Genomic DNA, 13,892 nt, shown 5'->3' with positions numbered 1-13,892 from the left:
GTGCCACAGCGGACGGCTGAGAGAACATCTGTTATTATCTGTCATGTGCTCACTGAGCAGCCTCTGAACGACCACTTTCTCAGACACATAATCTTTAATAACATAGTTATGAATTAATTTAGAAATTTCTTATATTTTACATGCATTCTGGTAGCACAGAAAAAGTTTCAGCTCGCTTGACTGAAAACTTAGCCTTCAAGAATTTTCATAGTGGAACTAACGTAGATTGTTACCTCTGAACCATACCTTTATTAGAACTTGTATTGAATGTTATTACTATTGTGGTTCTAAAATTTGGTATAGCTCTATTATTAAGTATGTTTTATCATGTGCTGTAACCAAATTTTCTATCATTAAAATTACAGGTACTTAATCTACTACAAATAGTTATATTTTAGTTACAAATTTGGTTTTCATTAAATTACTCAAAAACTATAAGCGGTAGCTTAACGCAGTTTCTTACTTATTATTTTTAGGGTGAACTGAAGCATAAAACAAATTTTTACATTTCTAAGTCCAATATTTAGAGTCCTTGATTTTTCTTAAAAACGTGGATTATGGTTGTAATTTTCATTCTTTAACTTTGAAACTTGCCCATTATTTCTCACCTCCATAGGCACATTCTGACCTAATTCTAGCTTTATAGCTATAATATTTAGTGCAACTTATTTTTTTCTTAAAACTGCATTTTTACTGATACTATTAGTTTAATTATATATGTTGACAAAGTTTTAATATAAAATTTTGACTTTTGATTTTATACTTAATTATGGTGAAATACTTGTGTGCTACATGTGGATGCATTAAGGTGACATGGCGCTACTAGCAGTGAACCCGGTAAGTCCCAGCACACTCGCTTGCCTCTGTATCTCACACACGATACAGCATATCTTTCGGTTCAAACAGTGAAGAAGAAGACAGCATTCCTACCTTATGTGCTTTTTAAAGTGAGCACTTTTCTCTGGGTCCTTCATTCTCATTGTTTCGACCTGCTTCTTGTTCATAGTATCCATAGTGTATACATATATTTGTGAAGATTTCAAACATAATACAAGGGGAAATTCTGCCCTTTCCTTGTTTGTGTGTTTCAGCTCCATCTCTAATTATTTTTTGTTTTTGTCCTCCTCTACTCCCCCCCCCCCCCCATCCAACCACCACCACCACCACCACCACCGTATATCTCTCAGGACATTTTGAACATGTTCCTGGATATGTATGATGATTTCAAGTAGGTTATTATTAACTGGTTCATGTGGTTATTTGCAGGTTCTGCGCATGCAGCCACCAATGTGTATTACCAAAGCGGACGCAGATTTTACTGTTGATGTCATTCGAAGGGTTCTTCTGAAACAAAGACTGAAAAACAAAAAGACCCAAGATAGACATAAATGATGTCTATTTCTTTGGGACAATATCTTATTTTAAAGGCAGTTTATCTGCAATGGCATGATACAGATGAAATTTTTCTGAAACTGCAACATATTATGGAAGAATCATATATTTAAAATGTGTAACTCTTTCCATGAACTGTTGATCATAAGAGGGTAATTAACATTAAAAATAAAGTTCAGATTCTGTTGAAATATTTAAGCATGGATGTAATAGTAATAGCACTCTCAAAGCCAAGGTCTCTTTTTCCAGAAGAGGGAAAAAAACAGGAAGTGCTGAAAGTTTAACAGTCATGTAATTGGAAGTGAGACCTATAGCTCAAGAGTTCACCAAGTTCACACTGTAAAACAGAATTCTGAACATCAAGCAGTGAAGTACTCTGAAAATAAGTCGAAAAGTAGAGAAAAAACTGGATAACATAATAACATGACATTTTTCATATATTCTCTTAAATTATTCTTCTGTCTTGTGAGAAAAAGTGCTTTCAGTTGAGTTAGCTTGAGACTTGCCATTAGGCATGTTTTTTCAACTTTACTAAAAGGAATATTTTCGGAATTGTGATCATTGTTACATTTTCAAGATAACTTTAGTAGCTATCTTTATTTTGTTTTATTCCAAGGATCCTGTCAACAGATTTCAAAATAAGAAGCTAGGAGAGCATTGTGTTTGTTGTTTTTCAATTTCTTAGATTCAAGTTAATCACACATATCACATTAGTCAAAGTGTAAATTTATAGTTACTCAATTTTTCAATCCTAAAATATGTAAATAAATTAATTTTTTATGAGTCTATGTTTTTTACTGGTTTGAAATGGGGCCCCATCTTTTGTACCTTGGCCAGTCAAGCAGTGTCAAGTAGAATGAAACCCTTTTTCCTCAGGAGGATTGTGTCACATCATATTCTGTCAACAAGTAAAACTATTTGTGCATGAGAATACTGCCCAGTTTTACCGTTATTTATTACAATTTTAACTACAGAATTTTTCAGCTAGAAAATCAGGAGTTACACCTCCTGCAACATGATTCTCAGTATTATCAGGTACAGTGCCAAAGTTTATTTCTCTGAGAGTTACATAAATGTTTCTGGAACAGTGAGTGCACTTGTGGGTATTGTATTCATGATACCCAGTGGAGAGTAGTATGAATCCACACTTACGATGGAAATAAAATTTTAGCATTCATAACACAGAACAGACTAACAGGCAGCACATACAAATAAGTATGGCCACTGACTAAGTTAGTCAAAGAATCTTGCTCGAAGAATGGATGGCTATGAACAGTGTAGCTGTCAACAGTCACCACAGAACCTGTCCTCCCCTTCCCCTGGTAGTGCAGAACACAGGGGAGAATGAGATGGACTGGGCAACAGTACGAGAAAACAGTCAATCAGAAGCCAGTACAGCAACGTGACCAGTCACGATGCGCCTGGCCCCAAGGGTCGGCACCGCTGGACCATTTCTTGTTGAGAGTGATGGCTTGATGTTGATGGAGGAGGCGATATAGTCTTGTAGCCAGCGTGACAGGTGAACTTGGTGCCCCGCACAGGACAAGGGAATCAGCTGATCCCGAGCCAGAGAGGGTTGCTGGTTAAGAGGAATGGAGACTACAAGGATGTCATTGTCATCAATGGACATGGAGATTTTGTCATCATTGGCGACAGTTGGAAGCTGGTGGGAACAGTGTAGAGTTACACAGCAGGTGGTCAGATCATCTAAGGAGCACAGGGGCGTGTAAAGCAGGAAGAGTGTGCCAGTGTGCTGCTGGAGGGAGAGTTCCTCTATGCAATATGGTGAAATATTGACACAGAAAGTGACCGTGCTGGAAGGGGTGGTTGGTGGCAACTTATTAGAAGGCACCAGAGAAAGAAACATTTCACTTCAATTGTGGCACTTATAGTAGTTGGCACAGACGAAGGGGGTGGGTGGGTAGTGTGGTTGTAGAAATCTGGGGGGGGGGGGGGCTGTGGACCTAGGCACTCTGAGGAGGAGTTGGCAGTTGTGGGAAGTTACCCTGGGGTGGTGGTGGTGGTGGGGAAGGTTAACCATGTTCAGTGAAACAGTTTGGTATTATTTGTGCAGATAAATGTCCATATTGTCAGTCCAGTGGAGCATTCTCTGAGTGGTTCCAAGTATGGGGGCTGTGAGGCCGTGCAAACAGTCACCATGGAGCATAACAAACTCAAGCTGGTGGAGGTCTTTGTGTAAGAATTTGAGAGGCATGAGTGGGGCATGATTGGGGGGGGGGGGGGGGGGGGGTGAAGGAGCTTGTACAATGAGAAATTGAGGTCAGTTTGAAAGCAGTGTGGACACCAAGTATAACCCAAGGTAGTGCTTCGGCCCAGGACCAGGCATGGCACATCAGGGCAACTTTCAAGGTTGTGGTGCCAATGCTCTACCAACCCATTTCTTTGAGAGTGATAGGCTGTGATATGAAATTTGTTGGCACTGCAGAAAGTGCACATCTTGGAAAAGAGTTGAATTGTGTGCCCTGATTAGTTGTGATGGAGGAGGAATAGCCAAAACAAGAGAGCGAGGTATTGATGGAGACTAATTCAACTGAATCAGCCAAAGTCTCCATAAGAGTTACTTCTTCCACCCATCTGCTGGCATGGTCAGTCATGGAGAGGATGTACTTAAAATCTATCAGAGAGGGGGGGAGGGGGGCGGCTGGGGACCCACCAGATTGAGATGGACATGGCAGATCCTAGTTTTTGGGATCTTGAAATGCCCTAGAGAAGGTCAGACATGACAGCTAACTTTACTGCATTGGCAGGGTAAACACACATGAACCTAAGTACGACAGTCTCTTTGAATTCCAGGCCAGACAAAATGGTCAGTTATCAGGGTTGTGGTAGTCATGATACTAGGGTGCGCAAGCGCATGTAAGGCTGAAAAAAACATAAATAGAAGAGATGCAGGGACAGCCAAACAGGGTGTACCTGTAGAAGTCACACAAAACCAGTAATGTAGAACTGGGCAGATGATGAGGTTCAATGATCAAAGATGAAGAGGATGAAGTCATGGATGTCAGGGTCCTGCACTTGCAAAAGAGTCAGAGTTCATTTATGTACAGTGGGGAGGAAATAGAGTGAACATGGGACAGAGAGTCAGCAATGATGCTGTTGGTGTGCAGGAAACGGAGGGGGGGGGGGGGGGGGGGGGGATGACTGTGGGGTTACGGATGTCACCTGCAAGTAGCCAGTGGTTGGTAAAAGCTGTCTGTGATCTTTTGCCTCTCTATGTCCTCACAGAAGTAATGGACAGCCTCGTAGATAGTGAACAGTTCTCTATCAAAGACCAACCATTTGAACTGTGAGAAACAAAGTCTTTTGGAAAAGAAATGAAATAGCTGTGAGGTGTCACCAACATGTTGCAGAACAGTGCCAATCAAAGATTAGCTTGTGTCCATAGTGATGGAGTTGCGAACTTATGTGATTGGGTGCATGGGAGTGGTGACGTACGAAAGAGCTGTCTTGAGGTCACTGAATGTTATGTGTCATGCTCTCTGACTATTGTAACTTGTGTATGAGGAAGAGTTTTACCCATGAGGTCATCTTTCAGAGGAGCCTGAAGAGAAGCAGCATGAGGATTATATAGAACAGTGAAAGTCCAAGTCCTTGAGGTGAAGTGAATGTAGATCCGTAGTTGCCAGAGAAAGTATCGAGTGGTGTCAGGAATCACCAACATTGTGTGGCATTCATGCCATGATGCCACTGCCTCACAAAGGTAAAGTTCATGCACTGGCATTTTCGATGGCAAGGCCAGATGATTTTGGGGATTGCAGCTGCTCAGAGGAACACAGTTGTGTCACAAGCAGTATATCTGGTACGAATGGTGTCGATGGAATTTTACTATTAAATTGGACCATTGTTTGTAACTGTTTATGCTGATGGCTCACAAAGAGAAATGACACAGAAAAGTGAAATAATGAAATCAACCAAAGAAGTGTCACCATTGTGGATATTCACACACTACACCCAGTGGGGAGTAAAATGAATCAACACTTATGATTGAAGTGTATTTTTATTGCATGTAACATGGAACAGAATGACAAGAAGCACATACATGGAAGCCATATGGCCACCAACTAAGTTAGTCAAATAAGCCTGCTCGAAGAATGGGAGGCTACCAACAGTGTGGCTGTTGATAGTTGTCATACACTTTGTTACCTGAACTAATGGCATTAATATAAAGTCAGAAAAAAGACACAATCATAAGCAAGGTAATTTTTAACTAAAATGTTAGATTTAGTCAAGAGAATTAACATGCTGTCTAGTTCATGAAGGAGGTAAAACAGAAACTTACAAATGGGTAATATATAAATCAACAGCCCCCTTTCACTAATTGAAAAACAATTGAAATCAATGGCAGTGAATAAGTCGTATGGTCTCAACAAGATCCCAATAAGGCTTCTGGCAATATTGAGTCCCATACCCATGGAAAAGTGTAGACCACTCTGATTTGTAGGGATGGTAAAAGAACATATGTTAAGAGCTCAGAGCTATATCGCTAATGTCTGCCTTATGCACAGAATATACTTTAAGCTTGGACATATTGACATTCCTAATAGGAAAAGAGCTTCTTCCAATATTCATCATGGTTTCAGGAAACACCAACTGTGTGATGGACAGCATCAACAAATAGCTGAACCCTGGAGTCCTGAAGAGCTGTATGCCAGGGTGCAAGAGCTGCCCAGTCCACACATCCACCATTTCCTACTCCAAGCCTGGTCACAGACTTATCCAACGCAGTCAGAGGCTGACCCACCTGTGAAAGCAGCCATGTGATACACCAATTCGGCTGCACAGTTTTTTATGTCACATGAAAACCAACCAGCTGTCCACCAATATGAATGGCCACTGTCAAATTCTGGCCAAAAAAAAAGTTGACTACCAAGAGGCACAACATGCAGCTGAGCACAGCATGTTTGATTTCAATGGCTCACTTCACAAACTGGACTATCTGGATCTTTCCCTTCACCATCAGCTTTTCTGAAATGTGCAGATAGGATTTGTACTAGCAACACATCTTTCACTCTTGTAACCTTCCTGGTTCAATCTCCATTAACCCACTGTCTCTCCACACTCCTCCCAACAGCTTCTCCTTCCTCCATCATATCACCCCCTCCACATTCATGTCACCTCTCTCCACTGGCTCTTGTATTACATACCTAGTCCTTATACCTGCCACTCCAGCCTCCCACATTCCAAGCCAGAACACCTGCTGCCTCTCACTGAGCTGCTAGCTACCAATCCCCAAGCTACCTTCCTGCCTCTTTCTCCTTCTTCCCCACCCCGCCTGACACAATCTCCATCTCACCCTAATCCGCCTACAAGTGTGCGTGTTTGCATATGCACAAATGTGTGTGTGTGTGTGTGTGTGTGTGTGTGTGTGTGTGTGTGTGTGTTCCAGCCCAAGAAACGATTGACTCTGAAATGTAGCAAATCTTATTTCTCTTTTGTATGTGCCTTTCGACGACTCGAGGCTCCTGCTGTTTGGTGAGTTTTCCCCCTTTCTCTTAAATTATCTGCACAGAAAAATAAGTAGCAGTGCTGCCTAATTTCTAAAAGGCATTTTACACTACAACACTATTTACTGACAACAACATAATGATATGAAGTACCTTCTAAAATATGGGTCTGTCTTGAAGAATTTGTGATTGATGAAATTCAGTACATCATCCTTGATGGTGAAAGTGTAAAAGTAACACAATTAACATTTGATTCTTGATATAAATACTGGTTTATCAAAGAGGTTCAGATTGTTTGCTAACAGCTGTAACACATTAAGAAAAGTTATAAAATAATGCAAAAGTGTGCACATCATGTCTGTAATTGACAGATGATGTTGTTGTTATTGTCTTCAGTCCTGATACTGGTTTGATGCAGCTCTCCATGCTACTCTATCCTGTGCAAGCTTCTTCATCTCCCAGTACCTACTGCAACCTACATCCTTCTGAATCTGCTTAGTGTATTCATCTCTTGGTCTCCCTCTACGATTTTTACCTTCCACGCTGCCCTCCAATGGTAAATTTATGATCCCTTGATGCCTCAAAACATGTCCTACTGACCGATCTCTTCTTCTAGTCAAGTTGTGCCACAAACTTCTCTCCTCCCCAATCCTATTCAATACCTCCTCATTAGTTATGTGATCTATCCACCTTATCTTCAGTATTCTTCTGTAGCACCACATTTCGAAAGCTTCTATTCTCTTCTTGTCCAAACTATTCATCGTCCATGTTTCACTTCCATACATGGCTACACTCCAAACAAATACTTTCAGAAACGACTTCCTGATACATAAATCTATATTTGATGTTAACAAATTTCTCTTCTTCAGAAACGCTTTCCTTACCATTGCCAGTCTACATTTTATATCCTCTCTACTTCGACCATCATCAGTTATTTTACTTCCTAAATAGCAAAACTCCTTTACTACTTTAAGTGTCTCATTTCCTAATCTAATTCCCTCAGCATCACCCGACTTAATTCGACTACATTCCATTATCCTCTTTTTGCTTTTGTTGATGTTCATCTTATATTCTCCTTTCAAGACACTGTCGATTCTGTTCAACTGCTCTTCCAAGTCATTTGCTGTCTCTGACAGAATTACAATGTCATCGGCGAACCTCAAAGTTTTTACTTCTTCTCCATGAATTTTAATACCTACTCCGAATATTTTCTTTTGTTTCCTTTACTGCTTGCTCAATATACAGATTGGATAACATCGGGGAGAGGCTACAACCCTGTCTCACTCCTTTCCCAACCACTGCTTCTCTTTCATGCCCCTTGACTCTTATGACTGCCATCTGGTTTCTGTACAAATTGTAAATAGCCTTTCGCTCCCTGCAGATAAGACACCAAAATCAAATCAACATGGAATATCTTTACAAGAGGGACATGTAAAGAAGACTTACATGATATTATTTGTGCTAAAGAGAATGAGAGAATTATAAAAGTCGTTATATGTATAACAGATTTTAAATAATTTCTTTTTAAAACCCGGGAAGAAAGTCAGTTCAGGAAGTTTAGAAGTGAAAGTAAAGCAGTACTCTGCAAATCAATAAAGAGGAGATTTTGTGCAACAAAAATCTTTTTACATGTTGGGTTGCTGAAGTAGATTGTTACCAATAATTCAGGCCAAACATCCATGATGTACACTTGACAGTGTGGCACTAGAACAGAAATGTGGCAACATGATAAGAAATAACCAATAACATTAATTAACGGTATGTTACAAAACTTTGCTTCACTTCTGGGTGACATTTTGGTGCATGGCACTTTTTATAATAAAATGTAAACAACTTTGCTGTCTGTAAGTAACCAAAAATTCAATATTGCTCAAAGAACTAAACCAGAGAGTTACTTACCTTGGAACCTAACAGATCTATAGAAATTAAAATTTACATAAATTACCTGGAGCAAGAGAATGCAAGATTGCACTCTCAGCTGAAACACGTAAAGGATAACAGTAAGTTAAACGGAGCTTTTCAGTTTTTACATAACTCAAAGAAAAATATTAAAATGAGGTGGTATAGCATTCTCTAGGGAATATATAAGTAACAGTTCCTTACTCTTTCATGTAGCTTGCTTAGGTTTGGGGGACTCTGCCTTCACATGCAGTATTTATACCATCAGCCTTGCAGTTCCTTCATATGGCAAACAGAATATGGTATCTCATAGTATACCTGAAACAGGCCAGACAAGCACTACCAAGTTTCACTGATACATGTGCTCTAAACAAGCATGTTACGGGCTAAGAAATAGGCAAGCACACACTGTACACATTTTAATGAAATTTCTATAACACCACACATAGTGACGGATGCCACAGAATACGAGGGCTATTCAGAAAGTAGGGAACGCTTCCGTCTGACGCCGCTAGGCCCGCGCTGATCGCGTTTATTTTGGTATGTGCGTGCCCAGCAGATCAGTCGGCAATCGGCATCCATCTGTGGCAGCGGGAACGTGTCTGCACATCGGTTTCTTTTTTTATATTCGAATTTGAAATGTGCGCTGCGATAAAAAAATCCCGCCAGTTGTGAGGTGCAGTCTGTGACACGGTTTTTGTTGTCAAAAAACCTAAAACATATAAAAATTTATCATGAACTGTGCAGATTGTACGGAAACAGCATAATGAGTGAATTTTCCGTCCGGAAATGGCGCATTCAGTTTAAATGTGGCCGAACCAACTTTCATGACGAGAAGAATGGATGCCCGAGCCTTGTGACTGATGATCTTGTCGCTAAGTTGATGAAACGATTTGTGAAAACCATCGCTTCACAATAACATAGCTTTCACTTTCTATTTCACAAGTTTCACCGAATTTGTTGTTTGAAGCTGTCACTCAAAAGCTAAGCTACCACAAATCTTGTGCACGATGGGTGCCCAAAATGCTTACAGAGCACCATAAAGAGCAGCAAATGGGGGCAACGTTGACATTTCTGGAGGCCTACCATAAATATGGTGATTCATTACTGGATCAAATCGTAACCGGTAACAAGACTTGGTTGAAACACGTCAATTGCGAGACAAAATTACAGTCCGTGGAGTGGGGCACACAAGGTCCCCCCCCCCCCAAAACCTAGAAAATGTTTGGAAACCTTGACAGCAGGGAAGTTGATGGTGATAGTGTTTCGGGATAGGCAAGGTGTGCTTCTTATTGATTTTGTTGAATGTGGAGCAACCAAAAATTCTGCCCGGTACTGTCAAGCTTTGCACAGCCTTAGAAGAGCAGTTTAAAACAAATGCCAAGGAAAGCTGATGTCCAAAATTTTGTTATTTCACGACAATGCCTGAACGCACACGGCAAACCACACTAAAGAGGTCCTTAATTCGTTCAAATGCCCTCATCCGCCCTGCAGCCCCGATCTTGTATCAAGCAACTTGGCTTGCAATGCAGAGCTATGATGACGACACGGAAGTCTAGGCGGGCGTGACTCACTGGCTGAAGTTTCGGGCAGCAGAATTTTACAATGAAGGTCTTTCAGAGCTTGTCCACCGCTATGATAAGTGCCTCAATGTGTTTAGTGACTATGTGGAATAGTAGTGTGTCAGTCGCTCTTTCATTGTATATAATAAAATGTATTTCCTGTACTTAGTTTTTTTAATGCCAAAACATTCCCTACTTTCTGAATAGCCCTCGTAGTTTAAATTGGGAAAATTACTGTAATAAAGCATGTGCACAAAAGTGTCGAATCTCTATAGCTCACTTAGCACATAAAAGATATATGAACAGTTTTGTGAACAAGTAACTCTAAACCATAAGAATGGAAAATCAGGAATGGTGAAACAACCATGAAGGTACAGTACCAATGCACAATTTCTATGTATCCACCTTATTCACATTCCATAAGTGCACAGTTATTCGTGCCAAGCATTCACAAAAACAGTCTTGTGTGTGAAAGATCCCGGCCCCCTCCATTATGCACAGCCACGTAAAGACAACTTCCTCCTTACTTACAGTCATTCCAACTCTGTCTTCGCTATCCTATTTCCACTCTTCACTCGCACAGAATATGCCCTTCTCTCTATCAGAGAGGCCAAAAGCAATGTCGGTAGGGAGTATGGCCAACCTAGAATATAGTTTGGATGTTGCCACCGTGCTAAACACAGCACAGAGTTCAGTCATTGTAGCCAAACCAATTTATAAGGTGCCCTCTAGATAAACTCCAGTGATAATTATCATACGTATCATCTGAAAATGTTTCATAGCGTCGTCCAGCCTACACATGAGAAGAGGGAACTACAAATCTTTGTCAATGCCTTTTTTTTCTGGTGCCTAATCATGTAAGACCCACACTTATATCAATTTAAAGGTGATTAAATTACTAATGGGGTGTTTCTGGATGAACAGTACTCAAACAGTTTGACAGTTGCTGACAACTGTCCAAGGAGCGCATATGCTCGTGGGAAAAAATCTTCATGATAGCAGTTGACAGTGCTGCATTGGTTTCTAACACAAGGGTTACTCGATATATGCAGGCTTGAAGATGGCATATGTAATGCCGAAATTGGTTACCTAACAAATAAAACCAAAATAAGGGCTGTTGGTATTTTATTATTCTAAAGAGGAGGAAAGATCTTGTTAAAACTGTGATGTCAGAAAGAAGTATAGCTTCAAAATATAACTAGCAAAGAAACTAGAGACTCGCGAAAATGGTTGGATTCGCAGTATTAACAGTGATTATTGTGTTAAATAATTGCATGCTTCTTGTTGTAACAGCTATAATGTATGTATTGTGTAATGTGTCTTAAACAATAATAATAATATATTAATAATAACAGTGTTATTTTTAAGTTGTCCAGTTTTGGCTCCAGTTAAAATTACAACAATATGTTTTCATTGCAAATATAAATTCTCAGATATCGATATTTTATAAAATATCGTTAATAAAGGTTGCATGAATTTTAAAAAAAATTAATTTTTACGGCAACGAGTACTCTTTTTTTGGAGAATGTTGTTTTATGCCGCAGACTTAGTCTCACACGAGCCAGAGTGATAAGCGTCATAGAAACATGGAAAACAATGAAACTTCCTGGCAGATTAAAACTGTGTGCTGGACCGAGACTCGAACTCGGGACCTTTGTTTTTAGCGGCAAAGTAGGAGACAAGGTACTGGCGGAAGTAAAGCTATGAGGACGGGCCCTGAGTCATGCCTGGGTAGCTCAGATGGTAGAGCACTTGCCCCTGCGAAAAGCAAAGATCCGGAGTTCGAGTCTTGGTCCGGCACACAGTTTTAATCTGCCAGGAAGTTTCATATCAACCCACACTCCGCTGCAGAGTGAAAATCTTATTATGCAAAACTATATCTTTCACAGCATCGAACACACCACATATATGGTGCAATATGAACCCAACAGAACAGATCTGGAGCAAACGTAAGGGATTTGTCGTGAGAAATAGTAAGAGATTTTTAAGCTGCCAGACGTACTGTAACTTAGCTCACGAAGCTTTGTCTCCGGTCACTGCCGAACGCTGGCGGGATACTGAACGGTGCGTCAAAAGAAGAGAAAATGTGGCGCTTGGATGCCTTCGTGGATTTTGTTATTGATCGACTCACTATCGACGTGGCAGACAATAGTTCCAGTACTTAAATGTATTTCTCGGATTCGGGTATGGAAGAAGTTAAAAGATTACCAGACGGCTGACTCCAAGTAATACCACAGTCTTATGTTAGACTGTGGTAATACCTTCAGTGGCTTCGGATATGGACCTTCACAGTGAAATCCCTGCAATACGCGTTTGCATCACACATAGCTCGCCCAGAAAAATTACCTCGTGTTTAAGTTAGGAATTTGCATCACTCTTGCTTTTAATTACAATATGCATAAGATTTTACTTATGGTAGCGGCGGCATAGTGTTCTGATGTTGGCAACGAACGACCAAGAAGTAGATAATTATTAATTAATGTTGTTCCTCCTCTATGGTTGGCAGGTTCTTTTATGTACCCTTGTCCGCTCAGTAAATTAATTTTCCTCGTAAAGCGAACATTCCATAACAAAACGTTTGCGTTAACACGAAAGTCAGCACAATTCGCTAACGCTGCCGTAAGTAAAAGTTAACCCAATACGCTGTTAGATAAGAACGAGAGCATGTTCTGCTTTCCGTCTCGTCCCCTTAGAAGAGTGCGATGGTGCTCGAGTTCTGGCGAATATTATTTGCGTCTCTTCAATCATTAAAAATATTCGAAGTTACATTGTTTCTCTGCTCGTTTCTTTTTAATGCAACTGCACACATTACTGCAGGTTAGCTGGATAAACTGGCCGGAAAGTGCTGTTAGATGCGCTACTACAGCTGTTTAGTCCGGTATTACCGCTAAATCGATGTGGGCATAACGCACAGCATACAAAATTTATTCTTATTATCGTACGTGACTGTACTCATTACTCGAGACAGCTTGGTCGGTCCACGTGAAACGAAATGCAATGAGATACCAGCAAACGCGGGAGAATACACGGTGTAATGTTTAATCAGGTTTATTCTTACGATGAACACATACAGAAACAAAAAATTCCCTGTAAACATGGGCTCTATTAACGCATACCTTAAGAGCTATGTGCTCGTCTTCATGTTTGCTTCCACGAAACACATCTCTTCTATCGAAAAAGTTCTCATAGTTCTTAAGGTATGCACCTGAAAAGACCCACGTTAACGGGACTTTTTTTCCTTGTTTGTTCCGTACTACCTCCTCCCTAAATATTAAAAGCAAAGAGCTTGCAGTAGAAGTGATTTGATTCACAGTATCGGATAAGGAGTGTTCATACCTGTTGAGATATGCGTTTTAATGCCCATGCTTACCGAGCCATTTTTGCTTCTAGTACTGTCTACATACAACCGTATGCGTTTGTACCATTAATTACGGTAGGCCCTGTATTCATGATTTGACATTAAAATGCATGCACTTTTTTCTTTTTCTCAAGTGAGTGAACCACATCGGTCGATTAGTTTCGTTATTATTCCAAGGTGGAAATGGCTGCCGTGTACGTACCATATTCCTGTCAA

The 13,892-nt window shown here is 40.4% G+C and overlaps 1 protein-coding gene across 2 annotated transcripts in view; it reads left to right on the top strand.

Annotated features, from left to right (window-relative positions):
- Positions 1-2,176, top strand: part of LOC126354731 (alanine--glyoxylate aminotransferase 2, mitochondrial-like) — a 120,526-nt gene extending 118,350 nt beyond the window's left edge. For both annotated transcript variants that reach the window (XM_050004593.1, XM_050004594.1), the window contains one exon: positions 1,267-2,176. In XM_050004593.1, the coding sequence (XP_049860550.1) occupies positions 1,267-1,392 (126 nt within the window). In that variant the 3' untranslated portion in view covers positions 1,393-2,176. The remainder of the gene's footprint in view (positions 1-1,266) is intronic.
- Positions 2,177-13,892: the final 11,716 nt, after the last annotated feature.

The sequence above is a fragment of the Schistocerca gregaria genome, chromosome 3, assembly GCF_023897955.1.
Source record: "Schistocerca gregaria isolate iqSchGreg1 chromosome 3, iqSchGreg1.2, whole genome shotgun sequence".
Lineage (NCBI taxonomy): Eukaryota > Metazoa > Arthropoda > Insecta > Orthoptera > Acrididae > Schistocerca > Schistocerca gregaria.
Note: the sequence above shows the minus strand (reverse complement) of the source record. Positions and strands in the feature narration are given on the sequence as shown.